Here is a 17389-nt window from a genome sequence, read left to right as displayed (position 1 = left end):
GAGAGACCATAAGCAGGGGGAGCAGCAGAGGGAGAGGGAGAAGCAGGCTCCCCACTGAGCAGGGAGCCCAATACAGGGTTCAATCCCAGGACCCTGGGATCATGACCTGAGCCGAAGGCAGACACTTAACTGACTGAGCCACCCAGGCCCCCCTGGAGCTGCTATTATTATTCTACTTTTATTGACTAGATATAACTGTCCATTATCAATAATGTTGTATACGTAGTTTTCCTTTTTTCTCCTCTCTTGATCTAAATTTTGAAGCTTTGGTATTATTTTAGTTTGGTTTCAATGAGTCAAAAGTAGCCTATAGGCATATTTTAGTAAAAAGACCAAAAAAATTATGATCATTTAGCTTGGTGTTAAAAAGAATAATTTACTAAAATATGGTATATGTGGATAATCAATTTTTGACTATTTAAAGAACTTTTTATTTCAAGTTTAAAAGGGATATAAGAGATAGAGAAGAAGGTAATGCTGGAAAAAAAAACCCCAAAAAACAAGACAAATCCAGATTGGTAACACATTCTAAAAGATAGGTGGCCTGGACTCCTCAAAAAGCCAATATCATGAAAAAGAAAAGGACAAAGGACTCTAGATTCAGCTACAGGGGAAGAGACATAACAACCAAATGTAATATAATGCTTACATTTTTAGTGGATTGTGGATTAAAAAAAAAACTGTAAAAATTATTTGGGGACAAGTGGAAAAGTTTGATGGTAGACTAAGTATTAGATGATATGAAATATTACTGCTCATTTTCTTAGGTGTGATAGTGGTATTGTGGTTATGTAGGAGAAAGTTCTTGTTAGAACATTCATGCTGAGTTATTTAGGACTGAATATAATAGTTCCTATAAAGCTTTATTTTTGCTAGGTTATTAATGAGATTTTTGAGTATCAAACATTTACAAAATGTTTAAATGTAATTTACCTTTTTATTATCTGCTATTTTTTCTTACAATGTTTATCACTGTATGATTTCCTTCTTTTTTTTTTAATCTGTCCTCATTGCCATCTTCCCTTAGAACATCAGTTCTATGAGGACTGAGACTTTCTGTTCATGACTTACTTCACAGCACTAAAGATAGTATCTGCACATAGTAGGTGGTGATCAATATTTGTTGGGTGAAATAATAATAAAGGAAGATAACCAGTCTCAACCAACCTCAGCATTTCTATATAACTCATAATTTATTTAATTTTTAAAAATTAGTTTTGGTATTGTTAATCAGAACAATAATAAATTGTTCTTTATATTTCAGGGAAGTTGGGAAAAAAGAATTTTGAAGAGTTTAAATAGTATGTGCACTGAACTGAGTATCCCATTGGCACGAAAGGTACTTTTAACATTTAAGCCTTTTATTGTGAATCAAATACTAGAAATTCAATGAAGTTGTAACTGCTAGGCAGATTTATCTTGTTGTTTTTTTAACCAGTGTATCAGTTTGTTTTGAAACAAAAATCTATAAAAGGCCAATTACATCGATGTATTCTATTTATATTTCTATTACGAATTCTGTGATGTTTTTTGTAAGGAACATATCTTGAGAATAAATAAAAATATAGGAGATAATCTACATATAGGTTCTTTAGAGATTTGGCTATAAAAGTTATATGTGTTACAAATGCACTGTAGGTATCTTAATTATCTTCGGTCTCCTTATTTTTGGTTAATTAGCACAATAAGCATATTTTTAAAATTAGTGATGGAGTTTGGGCATACTATCACTTTGTAATAGCCAGTATGGTACCATCTTTCAGTGTTAACATAGAGAATGGAAAGATGGTTTGTCATCTCTGTTGTTGAACTATTCAGTTCTAATAGTACTATTGTTAGAGCTAGTTCTCAACATTTATCTGTCACTATGGGCTTTGAGTGGGGAGAGGTAAAAAGGGAGAGAAAAGCCATTTGAGGAATGCTCTGGATTCTTTTTGAATAGGAGAAAACAAATTTCTCTTCACTTTATTGTTGCTACTATGCTATTTATTCTTTCCTGTTAGACAGGATATAGTGGATGAACTTTGGATAATACCCAAGGACAAGTCACTGAAGGCACCAGAAGGATGGTGTAAAAAACAGATAAATTTATATGGAAAACTGTCTAAATATGTAGTATTGTGTAATATACTGTCTTTCATATAGGAAGCTGATGCTACTGACTCACAGTCACACTCTCTTGGCCAGTCCCCCTTGCGATGCATTTCTGAGATTGCTGAATGGGGTAAGAGATGTAGTATGTGGCTGAGGAGCAGGTTTTCTTTGTGAAATTTACTGGCCAGTATTGATCATTTACCTTCTTTTCTTGGACTCATTAGCACCATATTCTAATTGAGCCATTGAGACTAGATATAATATAATAGTTAAATAACAATAATTTAAGAGTAATTCCAAAAAAAGTTCACCATATGTAGTGAAATTATTTCTACTTATATTATGGTAGCTTATTCAAACTTTTGGATAAGTTATTGGTTCTTATTTTTCAGCTGCATTGCTAAACCTCACAAAATGAAACCAATTTTAAAATTACCTTTTTTAGAGGCCAGTTGGAGAACAGAAAGAACTTCTCAATAAATGGAATGAAATGGGAACTGATGAACCAGGTATATGAACAACGTTTTTAAAAATGTAGCTGTAGGAAAAAAATTGCCTTCTTAATTGCAGATCCATAATAACATTAGCAATTCTTTTGGAAAGAGAGCAGTTTTCCTTTGTCACTAATTACAATCATCTACTTTGTTTGCTTAAATTTCTACCTTGCAGTTTAAAAATTCCTAACTTTGGCTAATGTTTTACATTATTTGGTGAATATTTAAGTCAATTATCCTTTTTTAAAGCAGCATTTGGAAACATTTTTATTAAAAAGTAGATTAAATCTTTCAGTGGATTTCTTAGACTCATAATCAAGGCAAATATTATTCAAACTTTAATTACATTAAGATATTAAAGATAGGCTGAATAGTGAAAAGTTTTGACGCTCCTAAGTATTTTTAAGAATTGATTTTGAAAAAAAATTGATTTATTTTAATGGTTAAAATGGAGTCAGTCAATTTTATAAGCATATAATGAGTGACAACTATCTCATTTTCTATAATAAGTAGATATATATAATTGTTAGGTAGACATGTACATAATGCCTCACCACTCCTCTTTAAAAATAAGCATGGAGGACTAGGCAGGAAATAAGTACGGTACTAGATTTCTCTAGAAAACAATGTGTTATAGAAGTTCAAAAGGGAGAACAGTCAATACAACTAGAAGAATTCACTAAGAAAGTATTATTTATGTTCTATGTACTTTGAAAATTCTCATATAGAACTTTTATGTTATATTAACATTTTTCTTTTTTTTTTTTAAGATTTTATTTATTTATTCATGAGAGACACACAGAGAGAGGCAGAGACACAGGCAGAGGGAGAAGCAGGCTCCCCATGGAGAGCCTGATGCAGGACTAGATCCCAGAACCCCGGGATCACGACCTGAGCCAAAGGCAGAAATGCTCAACCACTGAGCCACCCAGGTGTCTTGACATTGTTTCTTCAATTTAATCGAAATTTATTACATATTTATGAAGGAGAGACTCTTAATTTCTTCTAGAATCTAGATTGTGAAGGAAAGGGACTATCTTTTCATTTTTGTCTTCTCACTACTTTAGACAACGTATGACAAATTATCAATACTCTGCAAAAGTCTGATTTAATCTAGCTACACAGCAACATATCAAAGAATCATTAATATTTATTATTAATAAGCATTCATATGTTATATTAATTGAAATTTTGTTCTAATCTATCTTATTAATTCCAGATTTAAGCCTTTTCAGACCTGTTTATGCACCGAAGGATTTTCTGGAGGTAGGTTATATTGGGTCAATATAGGTATATTAGTAAGGCGGGTGGGGGGGGGCAAATGGAAGAAATGATGATATAAGAATATCCCTAGGCAGAGGAATCATCATGTTAAAAGCCTTGCAAGTCACTGAAGCAGTGGAAAGACATCAGATTTGTGTTCAGAAATAGTTCTTGGAAAATACATTGGAATGTGGGAAGATTAGAGGCGAGAAAATCAATTAGGAAGATTTTGATTAAAAATAGTGACTGTAAATCAGGTAACCTGTTAGCTAGCACATACAGATGTTCAGTGAATCTTTTCCTTTTTTGTCCTTCCCTGTTCCAGTAATCTAGACATGTAAAGTCTAGTCTAAGTCTAAAGTCTAAGACATGTAAAGGATCTGAACCAAAAGAACAGCATTGGAAGTGGAAAGAATTCAACAGATTTGCAAGAGATTTTTAGGAGGATATGGGAAGTGATTAGGTTTGGGGAATATGAGAAAAAGAAAAGGATGATCTGTAAGTGTCTAGATTGGTTAATTGGACAGAGAGGTACCTTGCCCTTGAGGTAGAAAATACAAGAGGAGGAACAGGTCTGTTAGCGAAGACAATGAGCTTAGTGAAGTTTGAGAGGCATATGGATCATTAAGTGAAACTCGTTACTGGGCAGTTAGAACTCACTAATTATTTTAATTGACCCTTCTTTGATTCTCCTCTTTCTTTTGTACCTTACACATAATCTATGAGCAAATCCTGTCATCTTTACCTTCAAAATTTATCCAGAATCATCCACTTCCTCTCACTACCACTCCTACGTCCATGGTTCAAGCTCTCATCTCTTGTCTGGATCACTATAGTAACGTCCTAACCCATCTTACTCTTAAGCCTGGGTTGCCCACCAAGAATCTGTTCTCAGTGCAGTTCCCAGGAGAAGGCCCTTTAAGTACCATTCCAAGTAAACCACTCTTCTGGTGTCCAGCGGCTTCCCATCTCATTCTGCTTAAAAGCCAAACTCATGACAGTGGCGTAAAACACCCTATCTGATCTGATACCCCTTTATCTCTCTGAGTTCATTTCCTATAACTCTTCCCTGCTTTGTTCTATTCCAGCTTCTTTAGCCTCTTTGCTTTTCCCTGGCTTCCTCCCATTGACGGCCTTTGCTTTTTGTTTTCTTTGCGCACAGTGCTTTTTCCTTAGATACTTACTGCACATTCCCTCATTCCTTATGTCTTTGCTTTAAATGTCATCTTCTCACACCCCCTCCCAGCCCCCTGCTTAGAACTCCTTTTAGCCTTTTCCTACTTTGCTTTTCTTCATAGCATTCATCATTATAGAACATTCTCTTTTTCTGTTTTGCTTATGGCCTGCCTTCTCCTATTATATGGAAGGTCCACGAGGGCAAGAGCTTTTCTTTCTATTTTGTCCACTGCTACAGCAATTACAGAGTCAGATAATTGAAAAGACTCACAGGACTTCATAGGATATAACCACAGAAGGCTTTTATTTCAGCAAGAGAAAGAAAGCACATAAAGATAAAAAGAGATCCAAACTTCCTGGCAAAGCTCCTTTCTCAGTGGCAGAGTACATGCTTTATCTTTGGGTTTTGAACTGCCAAGATACAAGTGAGAAACACTGGCCTTGGGAGTTGAGGCACAAGATTCCCAACGGGTCTTTTATACCCCCACTGGTGGATCAGATGAAACCAGCAATCTGTACATTTTCAAAACTGACATGAACTGCCTCCAGGGGACATTAAATAGCACAGTATACATAACTAGTTAGTGTACCTCATCCCATCTTGGCCAAGCGTCACTGCCGGACATCCAGGTGTCCCTGGAGATAAATGTGTAGCTGCCACAAACCAGCTGCAAGTTAACTGCTCTATCTCCAACAGGTAGAATAGTGCTTAGCACATAGTTGCTCAATAGATAGGTATTGATTTCTTATTTATAGAAATAAAAGAATGAATGAATCTTTCATATTTTATTTCTTTTCTGAACTGTTGTCTCTGATACTAGTTTGTCAGCATAAAACATGGTTGATGCTTGAATAACACAGGAGTTTTGATACTCTGCATAGACAAAAATCCATATATAACTTTTGACTCCCCCAAAACTTAACTACTGATAGCTACTGTCGACTAGAAATCTTACTGATAACATAGTCAATTAACACATAATTTGTATATGTATTATATACTGTACTCTTACAATAAAGTATGCTAGAGGAAAGGAAATATTAAAATCCTAAAGAAAAGAAAGCACATTTACAGTATTATACTGTAATAAGTCTGCATTTCAGTGGACCCATGTAGTTCAAACCTGTGTCGTTCAAGAGCCAACTGTACTGTCTCCTTTTTTTCTTTTTAGAGAAAGAGATACCAAGTCGGGGAGGAGGGATGTGAGGGGCAAAGGGAGAAAGAGAAAGAGAATCTTAAGCAGGTTCCACTTTCAGTATTGATCCTTATACAAGGCTCGATCTCAGGACCCTGAGATCATGACCAGAGCTGATACCAAGAATGGGATGCATAACTCACTGGGCCACCCAGGCACCCCAACTGGGATCTCCTTTTAACTCTAAAGAGAAGTTAGTTTGGACGGAAACTGCCTTTATGGTGATGGGATTATTTTTCTTAGCTTGCTAAAGATTTCTCCCAAACTCTTCACTTTTTTAGCACTTAAGGTCTGAAAGTTCATGTAATTTTTGTGTTTTCTCTTTAATAATCATAACATTCTGTTTCCTTCAGGCCTGTTGATGAATTGATCCTTTTTTTCTGTTATAAACAGTACTTCATTGACATTTTGCACTATCTTTGCAAACATCTTAATTATTTCTATAGTCATAGAAGTGCGATTTCTAGATTAAAGGATATGTAAATATCTAAGACTTTTTTATCTTTAATTCTGAAAGTATATATACTTTCAGCAATCTTTCTTGTTAGCTTGGCTTCTGAATTTTTTTTTCTTGTGAGTTTGATTTAGAAGCAATACTCTACAATATTATTCCACTATCTAAAAATGTTGTCAGTAGCTGTTTTTAAAAGAGCTACAGCTGATTCTAAAACTCCCTGGCAAATGTTACAATCAAGCAATTTTAATTTTTCTGTTACCTTCTCTGGTTAAATATTATAATCAAGCAGTTTTCTTTATTACCATTGAAAGGTTTTTCATTTTAATTAAATTCTTAACTTTTTAGACTTTCATATGGTAGATCATCAGTGGAAATATTAAATTTAAAGCATGTTTATGGTATTTTAACATTTCAGTACAATTTTATGGTATTTTAGAATGCAATTAAAGTATATGCATAGCCCCAATGGTTTTTAATTTTGATTATACACCAAGAATATCATTGCTAATTTTATAAGTGTAAACATCTTATAAAGAAACTAACCAATTTTGTTGGATTTGTTTTTAAAGGTGTTAATTAATCTTCGCAACCCAAATTATGAAAATGGTGATTCTCTTAGTTTCAGGACTCATTTGGGTTTAATTCAAGTTCCTCTGAAAGTAAAAGACATCCCTGAATTGGTAAGTGTATAGTCATTCAAAATATTACATATTTTAGAAGACACTATTAGAAAAATATTCTAGTGCAGCAAGCAACAAGGACTGTCTGCTCATTAAATGAAGTGAAATGTTTCTATTGTAAACATACAGAGTGGGTTACTTTGCTAGTAGGACTAAAGATGAGCTCTCATGGACCTATATAAATGCTTTTTCTTTTTTTCTCATTTTAATCAACAGCATAGATTTATAAGACAGTTTGTTGAGATTCAGGTGTGTGATATATGGCAATAAAACTCATTGAAGCAACTTGTGAATTTTATTAAAAAATTTTAAGGAATGCTTCATTTTATTTAATTCAACCAGCCTTTTATTAAGCTTAACCAAATGAGGCACTGAGGAAGATAAAGGGAAAGGAAGATGTGGGAGAGATTGTCTTTGTTCTGGAAACTGTCACATTCACACTCATAGGATACAATAGGTTATAACCTGGCATCAGGCTCACTTAGATTTGTAGAATAGTACAGGACAGAAAACATAGCATGTCTGTATGTCACATTTTGGTGAGGAAGTTTTAAAACAGCAATTACAGAAAGATGGGGAGAATTCCTGATGGCGGAGTTAAGAAATTATCACTCCCTTTCTTGCTAATCACCCCAAAGCAAAAAGGAGCACAAAACTATAAATACTATCTTTGGTGAAACTAGGAAACAGCTTATAACTCTGTTAATATATTCAGCTGGAGAGCTGGTAGGAAGATGATAACTGACTTAAACACAGAAGAAGATCAAGCCCATATGCCTCTCTCTGGAAGATGGGAGGAACAGATAAGAGGCATACTAATAATCAATTTATCTTCATCTCTGTATGTACCTTTTTTTGCTCTGCCTTATTTTGCTGGAGCTAGATCTTACAAACACTCCTCTTTTGCTAACTGGCTTAATGTTAGGGTTTATCAGTTGAGGGTTAGGGTTGGGGGGCCTGCAAGACCATAACAGGAGAAAAGGCCTTCCCTTCCTGGATCCTATGTTCAGAAGGCAGCAGATCAGCTGCGGAACCAGCTAAGATTGTACCCTCTGGCAAATTTCTTCACCCACCCTCTCTAACCCCCATGCACATTCCTGGGGCAGCCATTCTTTATCCTTAAGAGACTGAATCTCATGGAATCTGAAAAAGAAAACAAACAAAAACCAGAAATAAACTCACAGATTCAGAGAACAAACTGGTGGTGTCAGAGTGGGGGGATGGGCAAAGTAGGCAAAGGGGATTAAGAGATATAAACTTCCAGTTACAAAATAGATAAATCACAACTCTGAAAAGTGCAGCTTAGAGAATATAGTCGGCTAATAGTGTAATAACTTTGTATGATAACAGATGATAACTACAACTTCTGGTAAGCATTTTGTTAAAAAAAAAAAGTCTGAATCTCAGTCTTGAGGGCAGAGAGCTCTTTCCTGAATTCTTAGTTCCTTCTTGGTTCCTTCTTCATCAGTCTAGAAGTCATAGTTGCTTTCTACATTTGCTAATTCTGTTTTTCCTTGTCACATTTCTATTTTCTGACCAGACACTAATATAAGAAGCAAATTGATTTTCTCCATAGAACTTTGCAAAGGCTCAAGAATTGGAGACACCCCATGTTATAGAAGGTCTTGGTGAACCATAGGCTTAAAAAATGAGACTATGTGAAAGTCTGTATCAGGAGAGAATAGACCCCCAGACTCTTGGCACGTTGCATATTCAGGTGACTTCTCCTTCCCCAGAGACATATTTGTGAGAGAAAAAGAGTCAGAGAGGCTAAGAATTCAGTGACTTCCGATTTAAAGTAGTGCAATACTGAGACACTGTTTTGAAAACAGAGACACTAAGTGAAAGTTGATCAAATGGTGAGACTACTCTCATCATCTCCTGCCTCCATCACTGTGCCTGCTCAGTTCTTTCCCTTCACTGTGCCCAGTGCCCAATCCTTGCAGACTCCACTTCCGGGCACTTGTTTATTGCCTCATTCTAAATATGACTGACCAACCTAGGATCTCTAGATACTTGAAATCTTCCAATTTGAAAGGCAGAAGCAAAACTAAAGCGAAAAAATAAAGACAGCCAATTTAGAGAATGCATGCTTACCATGAGCACTAATAATTGTTTCAGTTTTGAAGTTACATTCACACTCACAGGATACAATAGGTTATAACCTGGGATCAGGTTCACTTAGATTTGTATAATAGTATGGGACAGAAAACAAAGCATGTCTGTATGTCAGGCTGAGAGTCCTTACAGCCAACCTCGTGCTACTTCCCAGTCCCAACAAGGAAGGCATGCGATTGGAAGTGACAAAGTAACATAGGCACAACATAGGGAAGTCTTATAGACAATAGGAACTGTTTCTTATGATACACATGAGCATAGCTTCCAAGTCCTGTCAAGAGACAACACATCAGGCAACTATGGCCTGTATTTTCCAATAGGTCTTTATAGCCCTATCAGTCTTCCATTTCATTTTTTTTAAAGATTTATTTATTTATTTATGATAGAGAGAGAGAGAGAGAGAGAGGCAGAGACTCAGGCAGAGGGAGAAGCAGGCTCCTCATAGGGAACCCGATGATGGGACTCGATCCCGGGATTCCAGGATCATGCCCTGAGCTGAAGGCAGATGCTTAACCGCTGAGCCACCCAGGCATCCCTGCATGGTTTATTTTAGATTCTGGTTTGTCCATATGAGTATTGAATTTGGTGAGGCTTACTGAGTCATATGACCCTGTAACAGATGGCTTTCAAACCTAGTTCACAATATTGTATAGACTCATCCATGTTAAAAGGACATTTTTTAAATTAACTGAAACTTATTAACTCTAAAGTGAAGTTGTCAACTTATTCCTATTGACTGATTCAGTCATGTAGAGGCAACAGGTTGGATACTAGAGCTCAGCAGGGTGTTCAGTATTTATTGAGCCCCTCTATTCTGTGTCGCTTAGCACAATGCCAGTAGGGTACAAATATGTGCAAGAGACAGCCCTTTCCAGGAACTTCAGGTTAATGGGGAGATGGACAGTAAAAAGATAATTTCGATATGATGTGATCCTGTGCTTTGCTAGAGGTTTATAAAAGGTAATACATATGCAGAGAAAGTTGTTTATATTGGCCTAGAGTATCAAAGAAGGCATCCAAGAAGGCCTAATACCCTGGGTGAGTTTTGAAGGAAATCAGAGATTGGGGCACAGGTCTACTGATACCAAGTGAAAAATAGTACAGAACAGTTAAATAGAAAATGAATGTTCCGAGTTCTGTTTCTACATCTTAACATGTCTTAGCCTAAGCAAAATTCTTCACTATGATTACAGAAGCTAATATTGAAATGTGTCTTGAACCTAAGTCCCTTCTGTAGTAGAGAGGGCAAAACTATTAAATAACCAAATACCTTATCATTAATTCTAATGATTTCAATGAAAGAACAGTATTTAAAATAAGTAGAAGACTGGTTGAAAGCGGAAGAATAACATTAAATTTTTCTTTTTACCTCTTTAGTCATTAAAAATTGGAAACATAAATTGAAGTGCTTTTTTAAAGTACAGATAAAAATCAAGTTTAGTTAAAAGTTGAGTGTAACATCAGTTATTTAAAATCGATACAGAAATAGGGATCCCTGGGTGGCGCAGCGGTTTGGCGCCTGCCTTTGGCCCAGGGCGTGATCCTGGAGACCCCGGATCGAATCCCACATCAGGCTCCCGGTGCATGGAGCCTGCTTCTCCCTCTGCCTGTGTCTCTGCCTCTCTCCCTCTGTGTGTCTACCATAAATGAATAAATAAAATCTTTAAAAAAAAAAAAAAAAAAAAGACTTTAAAAAAAAAAATAAATAAAATAAAATCGATACAGAAATAAAATGAGTGTGCACGTTAGGCTGGATAACTCTTATGAGGGCACAAATAAATCATTAACTTAAATAATAATACATAATTATGAAAGATTAAAACTAATTCCATTTTTTAAAGAAGAAGGAAGTTTGGTTTTAGCAATTAGAATAATAAAACTGAGGCAAATATTAATAGAAATATTTAGGGAATAAAAATAATGTGAATTATATGGGGAGTTTGTATATTTAAAAAATAACAGACAAACATGATTTTCCCTAGACATTACTAAATAAGTGGAGGAAGTCTGGAGAATAAATCTAATTTATTCTTAGTTTAACAGAACACTTGATCGTCTAATTTTACTTAAAAATTAATTTAACTTGTTTTGGATATTTGCAGTGTTTAGTTGATTTAAAGTGGAATGAAGTCCAGTACCATAGAAAACACAGGTAGAGAATTATGTTGGTAATTTTAGACAATGAATTTAGAAGACAAAATTGATAAATTCTACACATGCTCTGTGTGTGTGTGTGCGTGTGTTTCAGGAATAATTTGAGTGTTATTAGCTCTTTACTCGAAAGTGTAATTACCATGTCTTACTTTACTAATTAGTCTGTTGCTTAAAAATTCAAAATTTTGAACCAATGTATTACTCTTGAAAGTTCAATAATATATTTTTTTTCTTTTTTAGATATTTGAATGAAGCAAAATTCATTTTACTTTGTGATTTTTATTTAAGCTGATGTTTTGAGGAAGCTGATTTTTTTAATATTATGTAGCAAAGTCTGAGATGTATGTTAATCCTGTGTTATTTTCCAGAAAGAATTTTTTGTTGAACTCGGCTTAACTACAGGACAGCTGGGTATAGATGATTCTACACAAGTGCCTCCTGGTGAGTGTTTCTCCCATACGGCATATAATTAATGATAAATGAGAGTGAATTGAAGGCTCATCTTGCCATTTCCAAATTAATCTAGTAACTTTTTTATGTCTGAAAACCAAGCATAGTTTTTTTCTTCTTGATTACTGTTAATTATTGAATTGAATTCTGTATGTTGTCATTATCAGAATTCAACTAGATTTTATCTTTTTATTTGAAGGTCTTTAATTTTGAAAAGTCATTAGACATACTTAAGTCACTTTGTTGGCAAAATCATCGCTGGCACCATTCATATTTTCATGTACCGGCCATTATTACCTATTTTTATTACTGTTTGTATCACCAAGTTAATTGTATACTGATATTCTACTTGTATAAACTTAGGCTGTAAAATTAGTGTCTTTTAAATCTTAACCAAACAGAAAATTTCCCTAGCTTTTCTTTTTTTGTGCATAAATACTAAGTTTCTCATAAAAGACTAGATTGATATTTAGCTATGATAAACAAGAAGTAAAAATTGACTTAAAATACAGAAGGCCTAAATTGAAGTGGAATTGTTCTAGTCTTTTCTCCATCACCATCTAGCCCTGTGACTTGGACAAGTCACTTTACATTTTTGGACTAATTTTTTTCTCTGTAAAATAAAGATGTTGGCTATTTCTTATTGTTAATAACAATATAATTATAATTTCTTATTGTTAATAATGTTAATAATAATAAAAATATATAATAAACAGCCACTGAGTACCTATATGTTACATGTGTATTATCTCATTTTAATCCCAGCTGCTCTAGAACGAATGGACTATTACTATTTTTAAAACTTTCTTAATGTATGATGTGTATAGAGAAGTACGGGGGCACCTGCCTGGCTTAGTTGGTAGTGTGTGATTCTTGATCTTGGGTTGTGAGTTTGAGCCCCATGGGTGGGTGTAGAGATTACTTTAAAAAAAAAAAAAAAATGAAAAGTACATGTATCATTGAATTTCTTATGAATTTTTTGTGAATTTTAAAATTCACACCTTTTAAAATACAACCCAGATCAATAAACCAAAGCTTCCCCATACCCTCTTTCAATCTTCCCTTTTTCAAAGATAACCACTATTCTGATTTCTAGCAGTATAGATTAATTTTGGCAATTCTTGAACTTCATATGAATGGAAGCTAAAATTATGCACCCTTTAATGTTTGACTTCTTTTGTTCCACGTTTGTGAGATTCAGTCATATTGTTGTATGTATTTGTGGGCCTTTTTTTTTTTCTTTTTGCATTATAGTGTTCTGTATTAATATACCACACATCTATTTATCCATTCCACTATTGATGAGTATTTGGGAAGTTTCAAGTTTTGGGCTATTACAAATAAGGCTGCTATGAACATCCTAGTATGTTTCTTTTGGTGAGCATATATGTATACTCCTCTGTTGAGTATACACCTGGGAAGACAATTTCTCTCCTGGGGTTTCATAAGTTTGGCTTTGGTAGATAACTTCCAAAGAATTTTCAAAAATTGTAGTACCAGTTTACACTTCTACCAACTAGATATGAGAGTGGAAGTTGACCTTATGTGCTTGCTAATGCTTGATGTATGCCATCCTCTTTGTTGTGGTCATTCTGGTGGTATATAGTAGTACTGCATTATGGTTTTAGTTTTCTAGTATCATGTGAGGTGGAAGTATTACTACCATTTTAAAGTTGAAGAAGTGAGATGTTAAGTAACGTGCCCAAGGCTAGTAAGTGCTAGAACCAAGATTCAAGACTAACCAGTCTGCCTCCAGAGCCTGCTATTATATGCTGTCTGCTTTCCTGACACCTTTGGTAGTCTTTTCTCATTTTATTTTATTTTTGTCTTTTCTTATTTTAAAAGAAAGTATCAGATATCTTATAGAATAAGATATGCTATGGTTTAGATGTTTTTGTCCTTCTGAAATATTTTGAAGTTCTAACCCCCAAGGTGATGGTATTAGGTGAGGCCTCAGAAAAGTGATTAAGTCAAAAGGGTGGTACCATTATGAATAAGATCAGTGCCCTTGTAAAAGAGCTCTTTAGACCTTCTACCATGTGAAGACACAGAGAAAAGTCAGCAGTCTGCAACCCAGAGGAGAGCCTTCACCAGAGCCCAACCATACTGGCACCCTGATCTTGGAGTTCCAGCCCCCAGAACTGTACGAAATAAATTTCTGTTATTTATAACCCAGTCTGTGGGTGTTTTGTGGTAGCAATCTGAACAGAATAAGACAGATGCCTTATATTTCTGTTCATGGCCAGTACCATATATATAACAAAAAGAAAAGGAAATAATAATATAACCTTGAATTATATTTATGTTTCTCACTTTTGAAATAACTCTTAAGAATTGCTTAAAATTATTCTAAGCCCTGTAGTAGCTATGCTTTAGAAAGCCTAATTGTTTTCTTAATCTAGAATGTAATTCTTTCTTCTTTGATTCATTTATAAGACAACAAATGTGAGACCCTGCTAAGGGCCAGGGACTAGTGAACACATAGATGTGACAGTCTTTACTCTTGGGGAAGGTATAGTGGAAAGTAGGATTCAGATAAGAATCAGTGTGGTATTTGCTATTATTACATACAGGGGGCAGTTGGAACAGAGGAAGGAACACTGCATCTGCTAGAGGAGGCTGATAGTCTCTTTAGCTGATGCAGTTGTTTTTACTTTCTACTCCTCAAAGCAAGACTTCTAGATATTGGGTTAAATTGGTGCTTATCCAATGAGATTGATTTCAGTGATACACTACTTGGATTTTTACATGACTTGAGAATTGCTAATCAGCAGTTAGAAGAATGGGATCATGTATAACTACTTTTGCCTAGAATTCATTATTATTTTTATTTTTTTTAGTCTATGTGGCTTTGGTTAAATTGTAACAGTAATGCTAAGGATTTGAAATGTTGCTAATACTTGTGTTTGGCTAGAGGCAAGTTTCATATTTCTTCTTCTTTTTTTTTTTTTTAAAAGATTTTATTTATTTATTCATGAGAGACCCAAAGAGAGAGGCAGAGGGAGAAGTAGGCTCCCTACAGGGAGCCTGATGTGTGACTCAATCCCTGATCCCAGGATCACACCCTGAGCAAAAAGCAGACGCTCAACTGCTGGACCACCCAGGTGTCCCAAGTTTTATATTTCAGATTAAGTTTATTTTGACTTAAGGCACTATATATCCTTATCTGTAAAAACATGTGTTTCATCAATGCTATTATTCAATTTTCATATTCAAAGTATATTTCCCACTTACTAACTTAACGGCCTTTATATAAAGTAGGAGAAAAATCCTTACCTTTTTAATACAGAATCCTTATTTAAAAATAATTTAAAATTTTATGTGGAATTTAAGAAACAAAACAGTGGAACACAGAAGAAGAGAGAGAAAAAGAAAGCAAGAAATAATCAGAGGGAGACAAACCATAAGAGATTCTTAATCATAGGAAACAAACAGGGGAGTTTGCTGGAGGGAAGGGGGTTTGGGGGATGAGGTAACAATGTGATGGGCATTAAGGAGGGCACGTGATATGATGAGCACTGGGTGTTATACATAGCTGATGAATCACTGACCTCTACCTCTAAAACTAATAATACACTACATGTTAATTAATTGAATTTAAATTTTAAAAATTAAATAATAAAATTTTAAAAGATAATTTAACCTTTCTGCCTGTGGACACTGCCAAGTAAGCATTGTTAAAGTTTCTCCTCCCACCGCCATCATGTCTAAGAGTCTCCAAAAGAGCATGAGCAGCTGTAGAAGCTCTTCATCAGAGGTTTGAACTTTGAAACAACCATTGAAAGTCTGAGGAGCCATTCTGAGCAATGGGGAACACTTACAGACAGTGTGGTAATGAGGGATCCAAACACCAAGCGCTCCAGAGGCTTTGGGTTGGTCACGCATGCCTCATGAAGAAGGTGGATGCAGCCATGAATGCAAGGCCACACAAGGTGGATGGAAGAGTTGTGGAACCAAAGAGGGCTGTCCCAAGAGAAGATTCTCAGGATCCCTGGGTGGCTCAGCAGTTTAGCGCCTGCCTTCAGCCTGGAGTCCCAGGATTGAGTCCCACATCGGGCTCCCTGCATGGGAGTCTGCTTCTCCCTCTGCCTGTGTCTCTGCCTCTCTCTCTGTGCGTCTGTCATGAATAAATAAATAAAATCTTTAAAAAAAAAAAAAAAGATTCTCAAAGCCCACTTAACTGTGAGAAGGATTTTTGTTGGTGGCATTAAAGAAGACACTGAGGAACATCATCTAAGAGATTATTTTTGAATATGGGGAAAATTGAAGTGATTGAGATCATGACTGACCGAGATGGTGGCACAAAGCAAGGTGTGGCTTCTGTAACATTTGATGACCCTGACTCTGTAGACAAGATTATCACTCAGAAATCCCATAGTGTGAATGGCCACAACTGTGAAGTAAGGAAAGCCCTATCTAAGCAAGAGAAGGCCTAGTGCTTCATCCAGCCAAAGAGGTCAAAGTGGTGCTGCAGACTTTGGAGGTGGTTGTGGAGGTGGTTTTGCTGGGAATAACAACGTCGGTCATGGTGGGAACTTCACTGGGCGAGGTAGCTTCGGTGGCAGTGTGGTGGTGGATACAGTGGCAGTGGGGCTGGCTAGGATGGATTTGGTAATGATGGAAGCGACTTTGGAGGTGGTGGAACCTGTCATGATTTTAGCAGTTACAACAATCAATCCTCAAGTTTTGGACCCATGAAAGGAGGACATTCTGGAGGCAGAAGCTCTGGCCCCTGTGGTGATGGAGGCCAATACTTTGCCAAACCCGGAAGCCAAGGTGGCTGTGGTGGTTCCAGCAGCAGCAGCAGCTAGGACAGTGGCAGAAGGTTTTCATTACTGCCAGGAAGCAAAGCTTAAGCAGGAGAGGAGAGCCAGAGAAGTGGCAGGGAAGCTACAGGTTATAACAAGTTTGTGAACTCAGCTCAGCCAAGCACAGGGGTGGCAGGGCCTAGCTGCTACAAAGAAGACGTGTGTTGGACAGTACTCCTGCGTATGGGCAAAGAACTCGAGGACTGTATTTGTGACTAATTGTATAACAGGTTATTTTCTGTAGAAAGTGTAAAACACTCCAACAAAGGATTTTAATGTAGATTTTTATTTTGTACCCATGCTGTTGATTGCTAAACGTAATAGTCTGATCATGATGCTGAATAATGTATCTTTTAAAAAATAAATAAGTAATTTAAAATTAGACATATTCATTATTCCTACAAACTCATGAATATGCATTATTTTAAATACACCTATACACATGTATGCATACTTACAGTGGAAACTATAAGACTCATGCTAAAAGGATGAGCAAGAT

The 17389-nt window shown here is 35.7% G+C and overlaps 1 protein-coding gene across 4 annotated transcripts in view; it reads left to right on the top strand.

Moving 5' to 3' along the window:
• The window catches only part of TBC1D19 (TBC1 domain family member 19), a 141998-nt gene that overhangs the window by 48310 nt on the left and 76299 nt on the right, over positions 1 to 17389 (top strand). For 3 of the 4 annotated variants that reach the window (XM_049108719.1, XM_025438657.3, XM_025438658.3), the window contains 5 exons: positions 1265 to 1339; positions 2540 to 2603; positions 3808 to 3854; positions 7250 to 7360; positions 12001 to 12073. In XM_049108719.1, coding sequence (XP_048964676.1) covers positions 1265 to 1339; positions 2540 to 2603; positions 3808 to 3854; positions 7250 to 7360; positions 12001 to 12073 — 370 coding nt within the window. Of the gene's footprint in view, positions 1 to 1264; positions 1340 to 2145; positions 2225 to 2539; positions 2604 to 3807; positions 3855 to 7249; positions 7361 to 12000; positions 12074 to 17389 lie in introns of all 4 variants that reach the window. The other variant, XM_025438659.3, reaches the window with a different exon arrangement.

The sequence above is a fragment of the Canis lupus genome, chromosome 3 (assembly GCF_003254725.2).
Source record: "Canis lupus dingo isolate Sandy chromosome 3, ASM325472v2, whole genome shotgun sequence".
In the NCBI taxonomy this organism is placed as follows: Eukaryota; Metazoa; Chordata; class Mammalia; order Carnivora; family Canidae; genus Canis; species Canis lupus.
The sequence above is the reverse complement of the archived record's forward strand: the minus strand, read 5'-3'. Positions and strand labels throughout refer to the sequence as shown.